Raw genomic sequence first — 24,664 nt, forward strand, 5'->3', positions numbered from 1 at the left:
ATACCTAAATTTTATATGAGTACAATTAATCCCTCCTATTACAAATGGAAAGAAATAATTTGATTCTCATTGCATTTGAGCACCTTTTATTTCATCTGCATCTTTCGGGAATTTTATATACAAGCTGCAAATGCAGATATAAGTTTCGTAACTTCCGCTATAGTCCGCGAAGCATTTGATTGATAGAGTCCAATATCTGTGGCTATAACATATGGTATACACTCCAATGCAAGTTTGGAAACCCTAATATTAGGTATATGGGAGCTAGGGGAAGTTATGGCCCGATTTCATTTATTTTTGGCACGGAAACATATTATTAGAAGAAAAATATTCCCACTTAATTTCATCAAAATATCTGAAGACTTACACATATTTTCCGTAAAAAATTTATTTGAAGTACTAAGGTCCTCATGTTCGATATATGGGGCCTTGAAAACGTATTTCCGATTTTGATATTTATGCAAAATTCTATTCCGATATCTCTATTGGTTCCTAATATATACCTATATTATAAGTGGAATCAGATGGAATTCAAAATTGAGTTATATGGGAAGTAAGCGTGGTTGTGAACCGATTTCGATTTTATTAGGGTGACAATAAAATATTATGAACCGAATTTCATTTCAAAATTGGTCAAGTAGTTTCGGAGATATGGTTTTTGAACCTTAAGAAGGCGGAGCCACTCCCATTTAAAATTTTGTATATGAAATTGAGTGCAGCCCTTCCGTACCATCATTACCATGCAATTTAAGGTTTCTGGTGTTTTTTCTTATTAAATTAAAGCATTTTTAGTACTTTTCAACATAACCTTTGTATGGAAGGTAGGCGTGGTTATAATCCGATTTCCTGCATTTTTGGACTGTATAAGGAAGTGCCAAAAGGAAATGACTCTAGAAAGTTTTGTTGACGTGGTTTCATTAGTTTACGAGATATGTACAAAAAGCTTAGTAGGGGCGGGCCACAACCACTTTCCCAAAAAAATTACATCCAAATATGCCCTCCTTAACAACCGCTATGTGAACAAAACTATAATACTCTCTTTAGCAACTTTGTTGCGAGAGTATAAAAATTAATAATTTAGAATAGAATAGAATATAAATATAATTTTATAAATTTGTTTTACGCTGTTGTTGGCACAAAATATTCAGCCATGATTCCCTTTTTTGTGTACGTGAGTCAACTATAAGGCAGCCTCAACAAAATTTGAGCAAGAGCTCACAAAAGAAAGCAAAAGCTTGTTTTTATGCATATGAAAATGAGCACTAGCTCATCTAACTTCGTTCAAACTGAGCAAGATGAGATCAAACGGAAGCAGCGAGTAGAAGCAAACGCATCAAATTTTATTATGCATACCGCAAGCACCTTTTACTCAAAAAATCTAGTCCGAGCTCAAGCTCACGTTTTATTCATGAGGCCCAATGATTTTGCGCGAGAAAGTGCAGCTTTTTTAGCCTTAGCCGTCGATCTGAGAGGACAGGAGTTTCAAGAGTAGTTCAGCGAACGAAGCTAAAAACGTCTACATATGAATGAATCGTGCGTATAGAGCTCCCTCTGTCCAAGAACCTGTGATCGGGGAAGGAATGAACATTAAGAACCCTTCATTCTGAGATTATTGGTGCCAAAACTGCTATGCAGTCTTCACCAAAATATACCTTAACAAGTATTTTTAGGACTAATAATTTTTCATCAAAATATCTTGAGATGAACTGGATATTCGTCGGATGGAAAAATAATATATAGAATATTCTAATAATGAAAAATTTATAAATTTGCAAATTCACTTACACACACAAAATTTAGAATAATATCTTGCAAATATACATACGCAATAATCGCTTTTATTTTCGAAGAAATTTGGCGAATACCGGGTTCTCACATTAATTACTTTGGTTTAGTTAGTGTGTTTGGCCAGTCTCATTTAACTTCAAGTAGTAGAGTACTTATTTTCAACAAGGGTTGAATGTATGGTATAAACATTCTTCTTATAGTCATTAAGCGAAAAGTACAGTGAATGCAAAAAATATTGATTTTATATAACAAGTTTATTTAAACCGTTTATTCTTCTTGGGTATAGTTCACAAAATATTCGATTAAGGTAACTAAAATAATGAGAAGTTTATAAATTATTATTGGAGGATAGTATTGATTTTCCAAGAGTCAAATATCCAATATCAAATAGAAAATTTGTCAAAGTTGCTGAAAAAAAGAATAATTTCCAACTTATTATACGAAATAACTTTGAAAATTCAACTATTAAATATATATTCAATAAGTGAATGTCGGAATGCTATTGACGAATGAGAGTCGATTGCGCATAAAAAAGAACTATTCGATATAGTTCAAACGTTATAAAATTATAAGTAACTAGTATATAAATAAGTGTATATACGAGTATAAGTGTGTATATGTACATATGTACGGAAACAACGATGATTAACGGTTTTGTGTAATATTCAATGTTAGTATAAAGATAAATACGTTAACCTGTTTTATGCTAGGTTTTGTGTTCTTATGCTACATAATTATAATTCCGCCATTCATTTGTTTACGTTATTTGTGCGTTATGTATGAATGATGGGGGTCTATAATAATCTGCTCATCGGCTTAAATTTGCGCGGGATGGAGTTTTTGTGTTGCTCTCTCTCTTTTATTTTATAAAAGAAATACTTTTGTTTTTCTGAAATTTATTGATTAAAGAAGTAGTAAAAATTGGTTTATTTGGATTAAGGGGGTCATCCCAAGTGATGTACTCAAAAAAAATTTTTTATCATTAATTGTTTTTTTTAACATGTCTAGAATACGCTTGTAAAGTGATTAAAAAAAATCGAAGTTTAAAAACAGTTTGAATAAGGAGCTGTTCAAAGCGCTGAGTTGGCAGCTGGAAACTTTTAACGCGTTTTTCTCAAAACAGTTTTTTTCATCGTATCTCAAAAATGAAACGTATGGAACGCTCTATTATCAATCAAATATTCCAATTTAGATTATTTTAAAGCAGAAAACTACAAAAAAAACGAAATTTTTTTAATGTCTACCAATAGTCCAATTTTTGGTACATTCCTTTGGTCGTAGTCCATTCAATGCATTTTAGTTTCCGGATTTAAACGCCGGAAATCTTTTTTATTTCCGATAAGCCAATCAGCCGGAATCATTCTTTATTTTACAGTGCGAGCCCATTTTTCGAGTTGCGGATGTTCAGAACGCTGAAACTCATATTTAACACAATATTTTTAGCTTACAATTTATATTAATACTGTCGAAATATATGTTAATAAATCTATCTATTTACTGGTCGTAGAAAAAAAATCCCTAAAAAAACAGGTCGTCACATGGGATGACCCCCTTAAGCATCCTGGCCCCTTTGCAGTATTTACGAAATAAATTAACATTTGTAGCGTAATAAATTTTAATACGAGTGATAAGTCTTAGAAGTTAATTTATAGTTGTTAACTGCTATATGGATTATATTCTCTAGCAAAGCGTGTAGATGCTTAGTTAGGTTTTCGGAAGTTCTAAGTTTATAATCTTATATACGCGAAAAAACTAGTAAGCGTTCAAGGAGCAGCTCTCATCTGTGAACATAGCCGGAAGGTGTATGGACGCAAAAGTTGCTATAAGGTTTAAGGAGGCAAGATAGGTTGGGTCGAAATTGGCGGGGAAGGTTGGTGTAGGAGTAAACTGTGGGGAACTGCTCATCAACACTAGTTTTATGCTTCCCTACTATTGTAAAGCCTTAAGCTCCAGTTACCAATACTTGACTTGACCTAGAGAGACTTGATAACTGTCACATAAAAGATCCGTTTAATGGGCCTTGCATGTATTTGATTACCGAACGCATGACTTGACTTGAAAGTCTGTTGAATTTAGAACTCTAAAGCTCCAGTTACCGATGCTTGACTTGACTCAGCTTCGAAAAATTTGGCTTGGAAAACTTAGACGCAGTTATACTTCACACAACTTCAACTTCAGCTGTTATTATTATAGTTTCTGGGTAGAGTTGCCAGATGTTCAGATTTAGCTTTAAAACTAAGTTTTTTAAATTAAAATATCACCAAGATTGAAGATGTTAAAACTAGTATACAAAAAAACTTCACTATTAGGAAATCTGTGAACACGTTAAGATTTTCTGTTTGAAAGAAAACTCTTTAATAAATACATATATGAATATAGCTTTGAGCAGAATAGCACAAAATAAACGAGCACGCGTAGTTCAGTTTTTCGATATTTAGAATTGTTAGAAGATGTAATAAATTGGAGCCAGCCAAGCGTATAAGTGATAGGTGAATAAATAATTTATTCAAATTGTATTTGAACATTTACAATCAATTTTTCATTACATAAATTCGCAAAATATTTTTTTCTGAGCAGATCACCACAAATTCTTGGAGAGATTCGCAATAGTTACGTTTCTGTTGCAAAAATTATCCTCATATCGAACCTATTTGATTTGATTTGTTTATTGCACTTAAAGTTAAACAAGTATTTGCATTATAAATAAAATAAAAGATTTTTTTATTAAACACATTAAAAAATAATTGTTGTGAAAAAGGTATTTTCCTCTGAATTATCTAATTTTTTCTTTATTTGAAGATTTATAAATATTAAAGATTAGAATTTTAACAAATTTAATTTTAAACGAAAACATTCAGGCAACACTGGAATAGTGTCATAATGAGAATGAAAAGAGAAGCAGTGAGAGAGGGAGAGCAGTACAAATGTCAACGTAACTTAGAGTTCTAAATTCAACAGACTTTCAAGTCAAGTCATGCGTTCGGTAATCAAATACATGCAAGGCCCATTAAACGGATCTTTTATGTGACAGTTCTCAAGTCTCTCTAGGTCAAGTCAAGCATCGGTAACTGGAGCTTAAGTTACGTTGACATTTGAACTGCTCTCCTTCTCTCACTGATTCTCTTTTCATTCTTATTATGACACTATTCCAGTGTTGCCTGAATGTTTTCGGTTAAAATTAAATATGTTAAAATTTTAATCTTTAATATTTATAAATCTTCAAATAAAGAAAAAATAAGATAATTCAGAGGAAAATACCTTTTTCACAACAATTATTTTTTAATGTGTTTAATAAAAAAATCGTTTATTTTATTTATAACGCAAATACTTGTTTAACTTTAAGTGCAATAAACAAATAAAATCAAATAGGTACGATATGAGGGTAATTTTTACAACAGAAACATAACTCTTGCGAATCTCTGCAAGAATTTGTGGTGATCTGCTCAGAAAAAAAATATTTTGCGAATTTATTGTAAATGTTCAAATACAATTTGAATAAATTATTTATTCACCTATCATATATACGCTTGGCTGGCTCAAATTTTTTACATATTGTAACAATTCCAAATATCGAAAAACTGAACTACGTGTGCGCGTTTCTTTTGTGGTATTCTGCTCAAAGCTATATTCATATATTTATTAAAGAGTTTTCTTTCAAACATAAAATCTTCACGTGTTCACAGATTTCCTAATAGTGAAGATTTTTTTGTATACTAAACTTAATTTTAAAGCCAAATATGCACATCTGGCAACTCTACCCAGAAACTATAATAATAACAGCTGAAGTTGAAGTTGTGTGAAGTATAACTGCATCTAAGTTTTCCAAGCCAAATTTTTCGAAGCTGAGTCAAGTCAAGCATCGGTAACTGGAGCTTTAAGGATGGCAGCCACTTGCCATGAAGGTAGAAGCCGATCTGTTGCTCCGGAGTGCAACATCCTTCAAAGAAATAACGATTCACTTTGATATGATAGCGGCCATAATAGCCTAAAGTTCGTAGACTGCGAGTTGAAGACTGGTAAAGAAATGCCTGTACTCACTATCAGTACCTTCGAGCTACTTCACAATTAGCTTTGTTAGATTGCCTGACCGCAGCCGCCCAATCGCAGAAAATTTTAAGTTTTACCTACAGTGACATGGGAACAAGAAGAAGCACCGCTATTCTTTTGTGATACTTCCCCAACCAACGGCAACGACACTTCCCCAATCGCATAATCCTCCCAAGTTAAACTCCGCATTATTTCAGACATTTGTGTGCTAATCTGCAATACGAAGACGCGGAAGCGGCATTAATTATAAAATAATTGAAATATACTCAGCTCCAGTCCGTACCATAGTAATGGACTAATATTGTTAATCCGGTGATTCCAGCAAAGTGTCATCAGCTGGGTCTTATTGTGGTCATAAGTAGTAGTGCAGGCGTCATTTAGCCAGTAGCATAAAGGGAAATTAAAATGTTTTGTCCTAGTAATAACGCAATGTTTATTGCTGTGTTTCCTATGTTGGGATATATATTGGGATTTAGTTAAGTTTAGTAATTTTGGTTACTCAATCCGGCTTTCAATGGTTCCATAGTACAACAATAAATTAAAATTTAGAAACGGAAAACGAAAACTTAGGATTGAAGTATACTCGGAGCGAAACTCTATTATTTTACAATAGGATATTAATGTCCCACTTTATTTTACTACACGTCTTTAATACGTACACATAATGAAGATATTTTATATTCGATGTACCTACATTTGTTAAATGTATTAATTTAAAAATTATTTATTTTTATATTTGTAGCATGCCGTCTGTTGACACCGCAAACGAAGGGATTGCCCCTCAAGTACCCAAGACCGAATTGGAAGAATTACAAATTAAAGCAAACAGCGTTGCAGATGAGGTAAGTGATTTTGCTGCACATATTAAGACACGTAGATACATATATAAAACAAGTTAGAAATTGTCGTTTTATACCATTTATAGTTTTTACAAGACGCAATTTGATTAATGTTTTAATTTTTTATCATATACAACCAGCTTCACAAGGTAAAATCCTGATAATATTCAAACCGTAAATAAATTGTTTGGTAAAAGTTCGTTATGCTACTTAACTGGGAGTATAATAGACTCATTATGTAGGTTTCTTCAGGGCACATCAATAGGCTTCCTTTAATTTGGGGCTGTTTATTGTCGGTGTTTGGTTTCATTGATAGCTCACATACTTCGGGTTGGGGAGAGCATGACCATTGAGTATGGACAAAGGTTTCACACTAGCGCAGATCACAAGGCTTCAAATGCTCAACTCCGAATACCGCAACTAAAGGGATGAAGGCGTAATACGCTAGACAGACGGCAGAGTTATTCCCGATTAACAGCGCTTTTAATCAGTTCCAATTTTGTGAGTGATAGACGGCAGCAAAGCGAGTTATAAACTCCAATAACAGCTGATTGGCAATAATATTTCCATTTTGGTGAAATAAAATTGGATAGAAAGCAATTATTGCGGTTGTTAGCCGCACAAATAGTACAAAATCACTAATTATTAAAAAAATAAACATAAATACGTTATTATTAGAACTTCCATTTTAGAAAAAATTAACATGCGTATGTTTTTGTTTACATTTAATTGAAAAAACAGCTGTCAGCATTGCATATTTTCATTCACAATAGATAAAAAGCGACCATGTTTAACAATGTTGCCAACGAAAATGCCACGAACTCCCACTAACTCTCTAAAATTGTGAGGATTAAATGGGAGTTGGCAAACGGAGTTAACTGAGATAACTCTCGAATTAACCCTGATTAAAGCAGTTATTCCGAATTAACGCCGCCGTCTGTCAGGGATATAAGACATCAAATTTGCTAAGTGTGTTACATCGGCTTAGAAGCAGAAGCGGATATTCGTAGTTTTACCAACAGGTATTGGTAATTCGGAGTTTCTCAATTGGGGATTGGCATAGATTGCTAGAATATGCCATTTATGAGTCCATAACTAGCAATTGTTACATATATTTGGTTAGTTTTGCTGCCTCCACGGTGGTTGTCGCGCTGGCACATGATGTGAGACTAATTGTTTTGTATAGTGTAAGCTGCCGAAGCTGTGTAGAGAAAGGTGAGGTGGAATCAGCTGGACACTTTATCCTACAATGCCCAGTTTTTGCCAGAGTGAGGTAGAAGCATCTCGGTACTCATACTTTGGGAGAACCCAACGAACTGGGTGGCATAGATATTAGCCGCTTTAAGAAATTTGTGAAAGATTCTAACGCTTTGTCGATATATGATAGTCATCTTAATCTACACATAGTAGTGTTTTCGCTGACATCACAAGAGTACATCATCTCTAGCTATCCATGTGACATCAAACGCAAGGATCAGCCTCGCATTTGTCATTTTTGTTTCCTTCGATTAGTGTTTAGATACTAACCGAACACAATAATATACATATATTATTTCCTATAATCATCATCACTTGTTCGAGTAATTAAAATTGTTTGAAATCTAACTACAAACTAGGTCGCTTTCTACCTGTTCTTTCCTTCCTCTTCCTCTGCTTCAACCAGATGATACTGCATCGAACACTGGTGTGCTTTCGACCATTCGAACAACATGACCCAGCCAGCGTAGGTGCTGTGTTTTTATTTGAACTGTATCTATGTCGTCGTATAACTCGTACATCTCATCGTTCCCATAAACCTTCCGCAAAACCTTTCTCTCGAAAACTCCTGTTTAAAACTAGCTGTATTAGTTTTGCGGGGATCCCGAATTCAGACAAAGCGGCAAAAAATATACAAAAATTGGTGTGTGTCGGTTCCCTTTTCATGAGTTCTTGTAAAAAATTTAGAGCTTGGTGAATATTTGATCTGTTGTATATTTTCCGGTGGGCTTTAGCTTTTTATATAGTACGCTGGATAGGACCCTGTATGTTATTATGTATGAATACAATCACTTTTATTAGTAAAATAAATTTAATAAATTATTTCTAAAAGTTACAAATACTTATATTAATTTTAATATCGCATATACATTTGAATGTTCCTATACATAAATATAATTAAATTTGTTTTCCACTCTCTTTTCAGTCACTTGAGAGTACACGTCGAATGCTTGCGCTCTGTGAGGAGGTAAGTAAATTTTATTTTTAATGTTAAGAGTTACAGTGCAAATACATACATAAAACAAAACATACAATGAATATGATGAGGTTATGCATTGCATCCATCTTGTCTTGATCTTTTCGCTATAAATAATTATTTTTAGTTTAATGCTAGAATGAGGATCATTATCCTCTTATTCCATATATATATTCCGTTGGCAATTTCTTCTTCTTTTGAGATGCTGAGATAATTAAGGGAATGGAGTTGTAGAGGGTTTCCTTTTTATACTCTCGTTGTAAGGCGTATATATGTTAATCGAAAAATAAATATGTACTGTTATCTTTATCAAAGTAATCAGAATGACGCGATGAATTCCGGATGTCTCTCAATGATATCTTGAAGAAACTTGGTGGAACCGTGTGGAGGTGGGCCCACAAAATGGTGTTAAGTGAAAACTTATAAAGTGCTATAACTAAATCACTAATTAAACTATGATAGTGAAATTAGGTACAAAGGATCAGTATAAGATTAATCTTCTATGGATAGATTTGTTTTAAAGTAGGCGTAAGTTCTGCGTATATCCAGCATGAAGTAGTAATGGAACTAAGTGAGTATAAGCTTCAGCTTGAAAGCGAATGTAGTCGGCCGACCATAATGGTTTTTCGTATACTGTTTCGGAACTGCTCGCCACTCAGATGTCATTTAACTAAGTCGACGAAATTCAGCCTTATACACACTCTTTTAACTTGTCCGTTAATTATTGCTTTTCGAATAGAGTTATTTTTAGCTTCGCCATCCAATTTTGGTTTGACAATCTTACATGTTTCAGATGTTAGACTGCGAGTTTTCCATATTCAATATTCATGGTGGTGCATTGTAGTTTTAAGAATTGGAGAGTGGGTTTGCGTATTTTTTGGTATCGTTAGAGGATACTATTTGTTCCTTTGTTCTGCAGTCACAACTACTAGGGCCTAGTCTGTTGGCGCCGATGTAGTTTTTGTACGCATTTCAAATATGACGAAATTATTCTTCTTTACTGTTAAGACACCGCTCACACGGTTACAGCCGAGTTAACAACAGCACCATTCGTTCTTCCTTTTGGCAGTTTGGCGTCAATTGGAAATCCCAAATGAATCCAGTTCCTTCTCCGCCTGGTATTTCCAACAGAGTGGTCAGAGGTCTACCTCTTCCGTTGAAAACAGAACTAACGGCGCGGTTGTTGTGTCCATCTTCTTATAGAACAGTGTTTTTCAATCTTTTTGATTTCGCGACCCTTTTACAGGTTGAAATATTCTGGCGACCCCCTTGTGTCATAGTAAGTCAAAGAAATAATTTATTTTTAATTAAAAGACTACATACGTTAGGTAATAAGTTTTTCCTATTTTGGAAATAATTTATTTTTAATTAAAAAACTACATACGTTAGGTAATAAGTTTTTCCTATTTTGGCGTCGGCGACGTTGCCACACCGAACGGCATGATTGTCGTTGCGGTAACAGCAAGCGCCCCGCGCGCGCCACCCACAATGTTTTTTTGTTTCAACTCTCATCACTCAGTTAAGCGTAGTCGCCGATGAGTTCAGACGTCATTCTTTTGTTTTTTTCGCTTGCTCTGCGCGTTTATAAAATGGATAAATTTCTCAAAAGATCGCAGTCTTCAACATCTGGTACGAGTATCAATAGGGGTGGTGGTGAATCGAATCCGAAAAAAATAGACATTACGATGACAGTTATTTGAAATATGTGTTCACAGTCATAAATAATAAACTTCAATGTGTAATTTGCGGCGATGTTTTATCACGTGAGAGTATGAAACCGTCAAAGCTTATGCTGCATCTCACAACCAAGCATCAAAAAGAAGCTGATAAGCCGTTGGATTTCTTTCAGCGAAAGTTGAAAGCTCTTAGTCAGCAGCAAAATACTATAATTCAGGTAAGTAAGAAAATAATGAAACGGAAGAAATCTTATTTTGCAAAGCACTTCTTGCAAACACTACTGGTCAGTGTTTGTACGATATGTTTTTAGAAAGCACTTGCGACTACGATATTGATTGGAAAAAATGTATCGCTATTTGTAGCGATGGCGCAAAAGCTACGACTGGCAAAAATAGCGGACTCATTACAAAATTCAAATCGATAATACCAAACATATCCTGGACACACTGTTTTCTTCATCGACAGGCTCTAGCTGCTAAGGTAGTACCTTCTGATTTAAATGACGTGCTCAAGGAGGTAATAAAAATTGTGAATTCTATCAAAGGTAAAGCTTTGCAAACCCGGCTATTCAGAATCGTTTGTGATGATATGGGCTCGCTTCATCAAAATCTCCTTTATCACACAGAGGTCAGGTGGCTATCCAAAGGAAAGGTATTGACAAGAGTTCTGGAACTGAGAGCTGAATTGTTGATGTTCTTACAAGATGCAAAATCAGAATATGCTTACCGTTTTTCTGATCCGTTTTTGGCTTTTAGCCACCTTAACAAATTGAACAAGAACTTTCAAGGAAGAAAATATTTTTACAGCTAAAGATAAAGTAAAAGCATTTCACGCAAAACTTCGTTCGTGGTCGACCTCTCTGCAAAACAAAATGTTTGAGTCTTTTCCGTGTGTTCAGAAGACTGTTGAAGATAATGCATCAGACCAAAGTTTTGCAGTATCGGCTCATATTCCTTGCATGATACAAAGCTTGCATAATTTACAAGAGAAACTTTTGACATACTTTCCAGACTTGCACTCTGAAGCTGACAATGGGCGTAGATGGAGACTGATCGCATGCTTAAAATGGAATTTTATTCGCAAAGTGTCGACGTATTTTGGATGAAAAGAAAACACGAATATCCAGAGCTGGAAAGGGAAGCTCTTAAATTATTAGTGCCATTCGCCACTTCATACTTGTGTGAACTGGCATTTTCTTCAATGGTAGACATTAAAACTAAAAAGAAAAATAGACTGCAATTAGAAAATGATTTAATTACACTGTCCAACAAATGAAGACTTTTTGAATGGAACAGAATAGCGACCCCATAATTCTGAAAGGGTATGTTGAGTAGATCATTTTTGTAGATCAAACTTATGGTCCAGCACGTCTGAGTTTTTTTTTACAGTGGGTCAAAGTTTTCATTTTTTGGCCGAAGGGAGCATTATACTATATGAAAAAAATGTCGTAAGTTAATGTCTGAGAGAATTCTTATGGTCAGAGTTGTGTTGTGGAATTGTATGAGGATTATTTTTGTGGAAGACCTTAACCCTCTAACTGGTTTCTTTATGGGTCAATTTGACCCTTTTTTCGAGAAAATCAAAAAATATCCTTTAAAAAAGAACATTTAAGGATTAAAATATTCTACGAAAATGTTTGGCGGAAAATTTCAGTGGGGGTCACCAAAGACACCATTGTTGTAAATAAAGCTCTTTACGATTAATTGGCAAAATTACACGCCAACATATACAAAGTAGGTGAAAACGTCGTCAAGTTCGGCCGGGCCAAACACTGAGTTCTCGCGTCTAGTCAGCTGTGACTTACAAATCGGGTGTGATTTTTACTAAAATTAATATAAAACAAGTAAGAAAAGGCTAAGTTCGGGTGTAAAAGAACATTTTATACTCTCGCAATTTATTGAAGAAATTTTATTAAGATAACGCACAAATTTACCCATAAATTCGGCATAAAGTTTAATAGAATAACGAAAATCGTCATATATAGATATGAGGGCTGAGGTAATTCCTGAACCGATTTCATTCAATTTCACCAGCAAGGTACACTATATCCAATACTATACGCTCACTTAATTTTGCTAAGATATATCACATATTAACCAATACGTAATAAAGCCCAACGAATTTTTGAAAAACCTATAATTATGTATATGAGAGCTAGGAGATGTTGTGACCCGATTTTAATAATTTTTGGAACAGAGACACACTATTGGAAGAAAACAATTTTCTCTGAATTACATTAAATTAGTTGAGAGATTTACCCATATTTTCGGTTAAAATTTAACCTTAGGCGCTGAGTTTAATATGTTCGATATCTGGGGCCTTGAAAAGTTATAGTCTGTTTTCGACAATTTTTTCACAAGTGATGCCACAGATCATATACTGTATTTGTGTAAAGTTTTATTTCGCTATCATCATTGGTTCCTAATGTATATATTACAAAGTGAAGGATTCAGATGGAATTCAAAATTGAGTTATAAAGAAAGTAGTCGTGGTTGTGAACCGATTTCAACCATTTTCCACACATGTCATCAGGGTGTCAATAAAATATTATATACCGAATTTTATTGAAATCTGTCTAGTAGTTCCTTAGATATGGTTTTTGACCCATAAGTGGGCGATGCCACGCCCATTTTCCATTTTGTAAAAAGATCTGAGTGCAGCTTCCTTCTGCTATCATTTCTGTGAAATTTTGTGTTTATGACGTTTCTCGTTAGTGAGTTAACGCACTTTTAGTCATTTTCAACCTAACCTTTGTATGGGAGGTGGGCGTGGTTATTATCCGATTTCTTTCATTTTTGGACTGTATAAGGAAACGGCTAAAAGAAACTACTGCAGAAAGTTTGGTTTATATAGCTTTATTGGATTGCAAAATATATACACAAAAAGCATATTTGGGGGCGGGGTCACGCCCACCTTTCCAAAAAAATTATATTCAAATGTGCCCCTCCGTAATGCGATCCTATGTTCCAAATTTTATTTTCATAACTTTATTTATGGCTTAGTTATAGTTCTTTATGAGTTTTTGGTTATCGCCATTTTGTGGGCGTGGCAGTGGTCCGATTCTGTCCATCTTCGAACTTAACCTTCTTATGGTGCCAAGGAACACGTGTTCCAAGTTTCATTAAGATATCCCAATTTTTACTCAAGTTACAGCTTGCACGGGCGGACAGACGGACAGACAGACATCCGGATTTGAACTTTACTCGTCACCCTGATCACTTTGGTATATATAACCCTATATCTAACTCGTTTAGTTTTAGGACTTACAAACAACCGTTATGTGGACTAAACTATAATACTCTCTTTAGCAACTTTTGTTGCGAGAGTATAAAAAGAACAATTAAAGCTTAAATAAGCATGGCGGATTCTGTTTGCAAATTAAGAGATTGGTTTTGTTTTATTTATGGACATTTTACGCACCTTCAAAGCAGAAGAAAGATATTCCCTACAATTGAAGAACCATATTTTCTTTTCATTGGAATACGATTTTTATGTGAAGCTTGGATACCAAAAACTGTATGTACTACTTGCGAAAGTGGTCTTTTGACCTAGTACAAAGGCGGTACTAAGGCGCTGTCATTCTGCGCCTATTATATAGATTGAACCTGAAAACCACAAATCAGATACATGCTATTTTTGCGTAAATTACAAATTTGGTAGAAGCCAAAGACACTACGCGATAATGACATACGAAGCAACAAATAATGTCATTTTACCAGAAGTGCGCTGTGAAGGTGTTCCGGTGCCTCAACCGCCTACACATACATTTTCGGCCAAAATGACATACGCCAATACAGAAATAACAGCGGCGGTTGAAAACTTATCAGATATAAGTTACTTGCCTCCTGGTGGCTTAAATATATGTCCTAATTTGATAGACCAAGCTTATTTTGAAGATCTTGTAAGAGATTTAGGACTAACAAAAGAGAAAGCTGAAATATTATGTTCCAGATTGAAAAACAGGAATTTGATAAAAGCCGATGTAAAAGTTACATCGCCAAGAAAAAGACACGCCGATTTGGAAAGTTATTTTAAAAAATCAGAAAAACTTGTGTACTGTTGCAGTATTGAAGAGGTTCTAAAATATCTAAAGCTTCCACTGGACTCTTCCGCTTGGCGACTATTTATAGATAGTTCAAAACACAGCTTAAAAGCAGTTTTACTGCACAATGGAAATCAGCATCCATCAATACCGGTTGCGTATGTCACAAAAAATGAGGAAACATACGCAAATATTTCAAATCTCTTAAATAAAATTGAATACTATAAATATAAATGGGAAGTATGCGCAGACTTCAAAATGATTGCAATATTGACTGGAATGCAAACAGGATACACAAAATATATGTGCTTTCTTTGTAAATGGGATTCACGTGCTACCAGCAGCCATTATCATATTAAATATTTCGAAGAACGTAAAGAAAATATTATTGGTGACTTAAATGTAATCCATGAATCTCTTGTCCCAAAAGATAAGGTCATACTTCCACCGCTGCATATTAAGTTGGGCGTGGTGACAAATTTTATTAAAAGCTTAAATACACAAGGATATGCTTTCAAACGCATTCAAACAATTTTCTCCAGATTATCTGCAGCAAAATTAAAAGAAGGTAAAATACCGTTTTAAGAAATAATTTATTTCATTTAATGTAAACTACCTTTTCTAGGAATGCTCGTTGAACCCGATATAAGAAAATTATTACAAGATGAAGAATTTTATGGTCATCTGTCGGATATGCAAAAGACAGCATTTGACTTTATGCAGCTGGTTCATCAGAATTCCTTGGAAACTCAAAGCACAAAACTATGCAGAAAATTTTGAAAGCATGCTAATCGGTTTTAACAATATTGGCGTTAAGATGTCACTAAAGCTGCATTTCTGCACTCTCATCTCAATTTTTTTAAAGAAAACCTTGGAGCGGTTTCAGATGAACACGGTGAACGGTTTCATCAGGATATAAAGGTATTGGAAGAAAGATTCAAAGGGAAATCCCAAACTGTAATGCTTGCTGAATACGTATGGTGCTTGTACAAAAACCTTGACACATCGGAACATTCACGTCAAGCTAAATACAGGAAAGCATATTAAGTTTAATCTTTAATCCATTGTCCTACTACTGCTGAAGCAAAAAAATAAATATGTACATACTATAATAAACCACTATTAAAACAAAATTATAATTTTTTTATCAATCGTAAAGAACTTTATTTACAACATTGGTGTCTTTGGTTTTCGTAGAATATTTTAATCCTTAAATTTCTTTTTTTAAAGGATATTTTTTGATTTTCTCGAAAAAAAGGTCAAATTGACCCATAAAGAAACCAGTTAGAGGGTTAAGGTCTTCCACAAAAATAATCCTCATACAATTCCACATTCCTCTGATCATAAGAATTCTCTCAGACATTAACTTACAACATTTTTTGTGGTGATTATAGTTCATAACCTTAAATCAAAGACATTAGATATTTAGACTAATGATTTATTTGATGTGCAATGTGATGTGCACGCGGTCGCTGCCAGATAGAGAAGGGTATTACAAAGCTTACGCGCTATGTTTTATAACAGCAGGCGGACTTGAGCCTAACTGTTGCTTATGTATTGGCAGTTCCCTTTTGTGTTATATTCGTTTCAGCAGTCCTGGAATTAAGTAGGACTTGCTGACTTGCTGACATGATGTTGCCATATAATATAATGTTATAAATATATTATAATATAATTAAAGATTGTGGTATGTCCCACAAATACTCCCCTTGTTGGAGAATGTTATCAAAATTGTTGATACAGGAAAAATTGCATTTCTCCGCGAATTCTGACGGGTCTTTTAGTAGACGGCGTAGAAAATTCAAATCTGATACTAATAAGTAATATTACATTGGAAGTCGGGTTATCCGAGCGTTGTGTTGTTGTCTTCATCGTTGTCCTGCATCCTATCGTCGTTGAGATGTGCGCTACCGATTGCTGCTGTTGTTTTTGTTGTGTTTGTTGTCTGCGGTTGTGATTTTGAGTGATGTTCCACCATTCCATTCAATTATAGATGAAAATTGGAGGGATGTCTGATGCCGAAGAGACGAGCGAGAGCGTTAGCGAGCATCTCAAACTATGTTCTCTGATCGGTTGTGATCCATAGCGGCCGGATTGAACGCTTTGCTGCCGCTATTGCATATAGATGTGATTGGATGGTTGCAGTGTAGATGCACTTCTTTGTTGTTGATGTTGTGGCGTTGTAATCGATGTATTTGTTGTTGTTGAGTTTTGTTGCTTTGAGTGATGTTCCACCATTCCATTCGATTAAAAATGAAATGTGGTGGGATGTTTGCTGCTGCAGAGACGAGCGAGAGCGTTACCGAACATCTCAAACTGTATTCCCTGATCGGTTGTACCTGCCGGATTAGACAATATGATAGGCTGTTGTTGTTGCAGCTGCACTTCTATGTTGTTGTTGCTGTTGCCGGAATAAATCGATGTTTGCTGCATGTGGTTGTGGTATTAGGCGACGGTGTATCGTTCCACCATTCCATTCGATTATAAATGGAGAATAATGCGCATGTGTTTACTGCCGAGGGACGAGCGAGAGCGTTAACGAGCATCTCAAACTATGTTCCTTAATGGACGGATTGGGTGATGTGATGGGTTGTTGTTGTTGCTGCTGTAGGTCTCCTGTTTGATGTGTCTGTAGTCTGGAACGTAGCTGTCTCGACTTCTGGGATGGTGAAGAAATTTTAACGATTTGCTATCACCATCAAGAAACTATTGTGGTCGTGCATCCTGGAAATGCGTAAGGCGATCGACGAGCGTAGCGTAGAAGCCGTGGGCAAAGCGTAAGGCGATCGATGAACGCCCCTTTGAAGCGAGGGTGCTTCTGCTGAATTGTGCCTTGGCGTAAAGATGAGAAAGATCGTAGTGGTATTGCGTAATTTCATCGGAAATGCCGGCGAGATGAAATTGTCCTTCGAGTAGGGCGAATCACAGGCTAGTTGTTCAGAGTTGAAGAGTGGACACTGTATTGAAACACGGAGCGGTGTTCTACTGTCGGCCGTGTTATATAGCGTAACAGGTTGACCTAGTTGGTTAAAAATTTTGAGCGCTGCGCTCCCACGCCGGGATGATTAACATGCGCGAAAATTCCAAGTGGCTCCAATCAATTGTAGGTTGAACGATGTTTGATGGTGCTCCAATATGCTGTAGGGCGAGCGTTTTGATGCTGCTCCAATTCGTTGTAGGGCGAGCGTTTTGATGCTGCTCCAATCCGTTGTAGGGCGAGCGACCACGTGCACAGTTATGAACAAAAATCACTACACAAAGTGCACGAATTAAAAAAAGCACTTTAGTTAAAAATTTACGGACGAGTTTGCGAATTTTAAATTTGACTTAAAAACGCGGAATAACTATTATACCGTAAATCACGTCGATCACGTCGAGGTCACCAATTGTGGTGATTATAGTTCATAACCTTAAATCAAAGACATTAGATATTTAGACTAATGATTTATTTGATGTGCAATGTGATGTGCACGCGGTCGCTGCCAGATAGAGAAAGGGTATTACAAAGCTTACGCGCTATGTTTTATAACAGCAGGCGGACTTGAGCCTAACTGTTGCTTATGTATTGGCAGTTCCCTTTTGTGTTATATTCGTTTCAGCAGTCCTGGAATTAAGTAGGACTTGCTGACTTGCTGACATGATGTTGCCATATAATATAATGTTATAAATATATTATAATATAATTAAAGATTGTGGTATGTCCCACATTTTTTTCATATAGTATAATGCTCCCTTCGAACAAAAAATGAAAACTTTGACCCATTTAAAAAAAAAACTCAGACGTGCTGGACCATAAGTTTGTTCTACAAAAATGATCTACTCAACATACCCTTTCAGAATTATAGGGTCGCTATTCCCCCTTAGGGGTCGCGACCCACAGATTGAAAAACACTGTTATAGAAGATTGATCCCTGTCTATTTAGCTCTGCAGCGCTTGATAGTGAGTCATCCTGTCAGATACCTCGTTTGCCGTATTAGTTTTGCGGGGATACCAAATTCAGGCATAACGGCATATTGGCAGCGCCTTTTCGTGCTGTCGAAAGTAATTTGATGGAATCTACTGGTGGCTTAAAATACTTTTGGTTTGTTATTTACAAACTTTTCATAGATCGAATGAGAGAATGTTATGTGTTAGCTTTAATTATATTAATTAGTTCTAATACTCTCAATGTTAGTCACAATTCGTGATATACTAAAATTTTCTAATTCCTATTAAACAGAGCAAAGAAGCCGGAATTCGCACGCTAGTAGCATTGGACGACCAAGGAGGTGAGTTAAAATAATTTTATTAACATATGAGCATTTCCAACGGTCGCGAACCGTACGTTCGCACGCATTTAAAGTTCAAAAAACAAGGAAAACAAAAATTTGTCTTATTTTTTTTTATGTTTCGATAGCATTTTGCTAGGTCTTTCTTTGGTGCAAAAGGTAGGATCTTTCGATTTTTATTTTTTAATATGTTAGCGACACACATGCGGTCGCGAACGTACGAATAATGGAAGTTGCTTTTGGGTGCAACTAGAAAAACGCAAAAAATAGCGAAATGGAACATAATATTCTAAAAGGATTAATTTATATTACATTGGAATAAAGTAACTTCCTCATATCTAATTGCGCGCTGAAATTTGTCCATTGGTTTTTTATTTATGAGGTTGAGTACCGGTCGCGAACGTACGGGTCGCGAACGTACGATTTTTCCATCAAGTTTTTATTTGGATTTTGGAAACCTTTTCTTAAATAACGCAAACTAATATTCCTTTTATTGATTGAAAAGATATAAAGCACAAGAAATATTTATTTAATATTGTTATATTTTGAATAGGCCGTACGAGCAATTCATAGCTTAAGATTTTCGTCGTAGGAAATCGAATGCACCATTCTGATACCTGCAATATTCGGTATATCCTTCCATTTTCGATATAAAGTTGGAGATATCTCGAAAATTGTATCAGCTCCAATATATAAAATTTTAATTTCAGTTATGTGCTTTTGCGCACAATTGTAAAAAGAGAATGGATCGTTTAAAACGACATTTTTTGTTCTCGTAATTTGCCAGATTTTTCTTTTCACAACTGCCAACTACCATGTGACGTTGCAAAATAGTTCCACTCATCCAAGCAATAAACTTATTTTTAAATTGACTACTACTTCCGTTCGAGAAAACGAAAATACTTTCAAATTCGCCATGCTGTTTTTTATCTCTTGAATAAGCTTCGTTATGAAAACGTAAACATCGATTTTGCTGTGATTTAAAATATCACTAATTACTGCAAACAACTTAATTTCATTAAAACTTCAAGCTACGCAAGTAAAAATGGAAACTTGTTTATAGTTGAAATGTGCGCTTTGAATTTCATTTTGGCACACCAGCCTATAATTTTCCACAAAATCTATTTGTAGGACAAGTACCACAGGCGTGATATTTTTCCTTACGTTTTCAAAATAATTTTGTTGTGCTCGCTTTACAAAGAAATGTTGCTTGAAAATTGGCAGTTAATCTTGTAGTTCATGGAGCAAGTCCGATAATACAGCAACAGTGCAAGTCAATATTACACGATCGCTCACTTTCCTCCACTACTGCCATTTAACATTTGCTTCCATTTTTGACAAGTATTTTAGCGGCACAATATCTTTTACATCTTTTGTACACTTTTCGCAATCGTTTGTCATACAATTTTCATTAGAATATTTGTTTAGAAACAAATCAATACTTACGGTCGCGAACGTACGAAATTTTGAAAATCGAAATAAAAAGTTTGATGCACTGTTTACCTAAAGTAATTTTGTTCTTTGATTAGGGATGCTTAACTTGCTTTAATCGTGTTTTTTTAGGCACCAGTTTGCACTCAATGTGAAGTAATAGCAATAAATGACGTTTTTGGTCGCGAACGTACGATTAGATCGTAGATAATAAGCAAAATAAAAATTTACCGTTATTCGATTTTTGTTTGGCCCCTTTGCATTTTTCTCTTCTTATTTGGTATTTAATAAAGAGATTTTGTGGAAAAGTACAACCATAACATAAGTTATTCATATAAAATAACTCAAGAGAAAAATTACTTGTAGAGTAGCTCAAAGTAAAAACAAATAAGTTTTCAGGTTTCAGGTCAAATTTTTCATGAAAATACCAGAGAGAGGATATGAAAACATTATATTCATAAAATTTAAACATCTTTGTAAAATCTCATTAAAAAAAATTTTATCTTTATTAACATTTTAATTTTTGGTCCTGGTTGACGATTCTGTGGAAATGCTCATATGCTATTCACTAAAGTAACAAATATTTATATAATACATACACACACATATTTTGTAACCATTTATATTAATCCTCATATTTTGTTAATAATTACACACACATACATATGCGCAACGATTTAAAGCTCTAGACTATAGACGGTAGACCGTCAGTGTTGCCATCGCCTATTGTAGTCTAGACTTATGGAAAAGACGCTGGCTTACCTATGCGGGACATTGCTGGATGAAAAACGGTTAGGTTATTGTTATACTCTCGCAGCATGTTTCACAAAGTATAATAGTTATGTTCACATAACGGGTAAAAACGAGTTAGGTATAGGATTATGTATACCAAAGTGATTAGGCTGACGAGTAGAGTTGAAATCCAGATGTCTGCATGTCCGTAAGAAGAAGCGATAACTTGAGTAAAAATTTAGATATCTTAATAAAACTTGGTACACGTGTTTCTTGGCACAATAAGAATGTTGGTATTTTAAGTGGGAAAAATCGGTCTCACAAAATGGCAATAATCGAAAAGCTTTAAAGAGATATAACTAAGCCATAAATGAAGCTATAGAAATGACATTTGGTACAGAGGATCACAAGGAGGGGCATATTATAATGGAATTGGTTTGGAAAAGCGGCAGTGACCCCACCCTTTACTAGGTTTAAGTACATATATCGTAAACTATTAAAGCTATATGAACCGCACTTTTTGGAGTCAAATTCTTTAGGCACTCCAATATATATAATGAAAACGGAAAAATCGGATTATAAACACGACCCCCTCCCATACAAATAGTAAGTTGAAAATTAATACACTAACGAAAAACACCATCCAAATTTTATGGTAAAGATGATACAGAAGGGCTGATTCGATCACCTTACAATATATAAGTTAAGCATCTGTGAAGATATCGGAGCAAAACTATGCACAAATACTGTATTTCTAGTGTGGCATAGCCCGTATAAAAATATCGAACGTAAGACCTCAAAATAAATGGCTTAAAACGGTCCGAGAATAACCCCAGCCCCCGTAAACTATATAGACTTATTTTCGTTAATGGACTTTATGGCGAATACACGGGAAGAATTGTGTGTTATCTTAACATAGTTAAATAAATAAATTGCGAGAGTATTAAATATTCGGTTACACCCGAACAGCGCCCCTCCTTACTTGTTTCATATTTAAATTTGAACCGAAAAGCTTATAAAAATTTCTATATGATATTTCTTCTTCATATAACTAGATATATGTTTGTGTACATAATATCATTTTAGAACAATTGGACAGGATTGAAGAAGGAATGGACCAAATTAACGCAGATATGAGAGAAGCAGAAAAAAATTTGAGTGGAATGGAAAAATGTTGCGGTATTTGTGTTCTTCCCTGCAATAAGTATGATTTAATTTTATGATATTTGCTTAATTTAACTACTTTTAACTTACTTAAAAAATAGGAGCCAATCATTTAAAGAAGATGATGGTACATGGAAAGGCAATGATGATGGAAAGGTTGTAAACAATCAACCACAAAGGGTTATGGACGATAGAAATGGAATGATGGCACAAGCAGGATATATAGGAAGGTAGTTATGTTAACAAAAATAACAAACAATTGTAAATAATATAATATATGTGGGTTTAATTATTTAACCACACGTTCAGTTTTATTCCAAATGAATTTATTCTAAATATGTATGTATATAAATAATATTTTTAAATAATGCCGCAAATTTATCGCGAAAGCGGTAATACCTTTTCACTTTGTTGTAAAGCGGTTTATCGACGGAATCAATGATTATATATAATTTTTATTCATTGTACATTTCTTGGCAAATTATTATGTTTTGAATAGTGAAAACTCTAATACTTTTTTATTATATTTCTTTAAGAATTACAAATGATGCTCGTGAGGATGAGATGGAAGAAAATGTTGGTCAAGTGAACACGATGATCGGAAATCTTCGGAATATGGCATTAGATATGGGTTCTGAGTTAGAAAACCAAAATAGACAAATTGATCGAATAAATCGAAAGGTACTTACACGCATGCTAATATGTATAAGTGTCATTTTCATTTCGAAAACTATTAATTAATTTTTTCATCATTAATAAAAAAATAACATATATTATTTTAGGTATCTTAATATATTTGATGAATAATTTCGCTATCACAAATTTGTAACACGTTAATTTTTTGCCATTGTAAATGGGGGTCCATTTCCAGGTTCCCTCCTTTTTAAAGAAAAAACACAGAAAATTCAAATTTAATGAATGCTGATCTACGATTTATTTAATCTTTTAATATATAAAATATAATTTAAAGTTCGTTTTTTTATATTTTTTTTTCAGGGGGAGTCAAACGAAGCGAGAATAGCAGTAGCGAACCAGAGAGCTCATCAATTGTTAAAATAAATATTTTTCGCTCAATTATTTTTAGATACTTTAACATGTAACAAGTATATACTTATTATATGTATATATGTGCAGATGTTATGCTAAAAAATAATGAACAAATATTAAAATTTTGTCCATCCTCTTATAAATTAAGTTCTTTGTCTCTAGAAATAAGTTACTATATGACCTAAATTTTGCGCATCAGGATGTTAAAATTACTCATATAATAAGTTTATCGTGTAATGTTACGTAAATAATTAATAAATTATAACTCTAAAAATTTATATTTGTTGTTTTGTATTTAAATTTAACTTAACCCATAAAAGTGCATCAATTTTATGAGGTACTAAGCAACAACCGCGCCGTTTGTTCTGCTTTTTCCCGCATGGATAAGGAAGCGGAGCGAATGGGTCTGGAGGTGAATGAGGACAAGACGAAATATCTCCTGTCATCAAGCAAACAGTCGGCGCATTCGCGTCTTGTCTCCCACGTCACTGTTGACAGTCATAACATCGAAGTCGTAGATAATTTCGTATACCTGGGAACCAGTATCAACAACACCAACAATATCAGCCTCGAGATCCAGCGCAGAATCACTCTTGTCAACAGGTGCTACTTTGGACTGAGTAGGCAATTGAACAGTAAAGTCCTCTCTCGACGAACCAAAATCAAACTCTACAAGTCGCTTATCATTTCCGTCCTGATTTATGGTGCAGAAGCTTGGACGATGTCAACATCAGATGAGACGACACTAGGAGTTTTCGAGAGGAAAATTTTACGCAAGATTTATGGTCCTCAGAACATTGGCAGCGGCGAATACCGCAGACTATGGAACAATGAGCTGTACGAGTTATACGACGACATTGACATAGTTTAGTGAATAAAAAAACAGCGGCTCCGCTGGCTAGGTCATGAAAACACTCCAGCTCTGAAAGTGTTCGATGCAGTACCCGCCGGAGGATGCCGAGGAAGGGGAAGGCATCCACTCCGTTGGAAGGACCAGGTGGAGAGCGACCTGGTTACACTTGGAATTACCAACTGGCACCGAACTGCGAAGGAAAGAGAGGAGTGGCGCGCTCTCATCGATTCGGCTAAGTTTTAATAATGTGTCAAAAATTGTTATCGGGTCATAACTCCCCTATCTCCCATAATCTTAATTATAGGTTTTTCAAACCGTTAAGACTACAGTATATATCGGTTAATATGTAAGCTATCTTAGTGATCCTTTGATATATGTATATAACACTGCATCTAAATAAAATAGTTCTAGGAGTTACAAACAACCGTTATAAGAACAAAACTATTATACTCTCCGTGCAAGATGTTATGAGAATATAAAAAAATATATCCATTTACCGTACCTTTTTAAAGTTATATCACATAAGGCAAAAATAAAGCAAT

At 34.8% G+C, this 24,664-nt stretch overlaps 2 protein-coding genes across 3 annotated transcripts; both read left to right on the forward strand.

The window, feature by feature from the left end:
* Nucleotides 1-1,911: 1,911 nt before the first annotated feature.
* LOC105219606 (synaptosomal-associated protein 25) lies at nucleotides 1,912-23,547 on the forward strand. Of its 2 annotated transcripts, none has more exons than XM_054225914.1 (8): nucleotides 1,912-2,095; nucleotides 6,578-6,677; nucleotides 8,857-8,898; nucleotides 18,847-18,895; nucleotides 22,145-22,262; nucleotides 22,324-22,452; nucleotides 22,759-22,903; nucleotides 23,219-23,547. In XM_054225914.1, the coding sequence occupies exons 2-8, from the start codon at nucleotides 6,579-6,581 to the stop codon at nucleotides 23,279-23,281; spliced, it is 645 nt and encodes a 214-aa protein (XP_054081889.1). In that variant the 5' UTR covers nucleotides 1,912-2,095; nucleotide 6,578; the 3' UTR covers nucleotides 23,282-23,547. The 2 variants fall into 2 exon arrangements, with proteins under 2 accessions (XP_054081889.1, XP_054081890.1); XM_054225915.1 differs by lacking the exon at nucleotides 1,912-2,095 and adding an exon at nucleotides 2,317-2,458.
* Nucleotides 10,882-18,838, forward strand: LOC128919967 (uncharacterized). Its single transcript, XM_054225912.1, has 2 exons — nucleotides 10,882-15,194; nucleotides 15,252-18,838. Exons 1-2 carry the CDS (start codon nucleotides 14,267-14,269, stop codon nucleotides 15,404-15,406), a joined length of 1,083 nt encoding a protein of 360 aa, XP_054081887.1. The 5' UTR covers nucleotides 10,882-14,266; the 3' UTR covers nucleotides 15,407-18,838.
* Nucleotides 23,548-24,664: the final 1,117 nt, after the last annotated feature.

The sequence above is a fragment of the Zeugodacus cucurbitae genome, chromosome 2 (genome assembly GCF_028554725.1).
Source record: "Zeugodacus cucurbitae isolate PBARC_wt_2022May chromosome 2, idZeuCucr1.2, whole genome shotgun sequence".
Taxonomy (NCBI): domain Eukaryota; kingdom Metazoa; phylum Arthropoda; class Insecta; order Diptera; family Tephritidae; genus Zeugodacus; species Zeugodacus cucurbitae.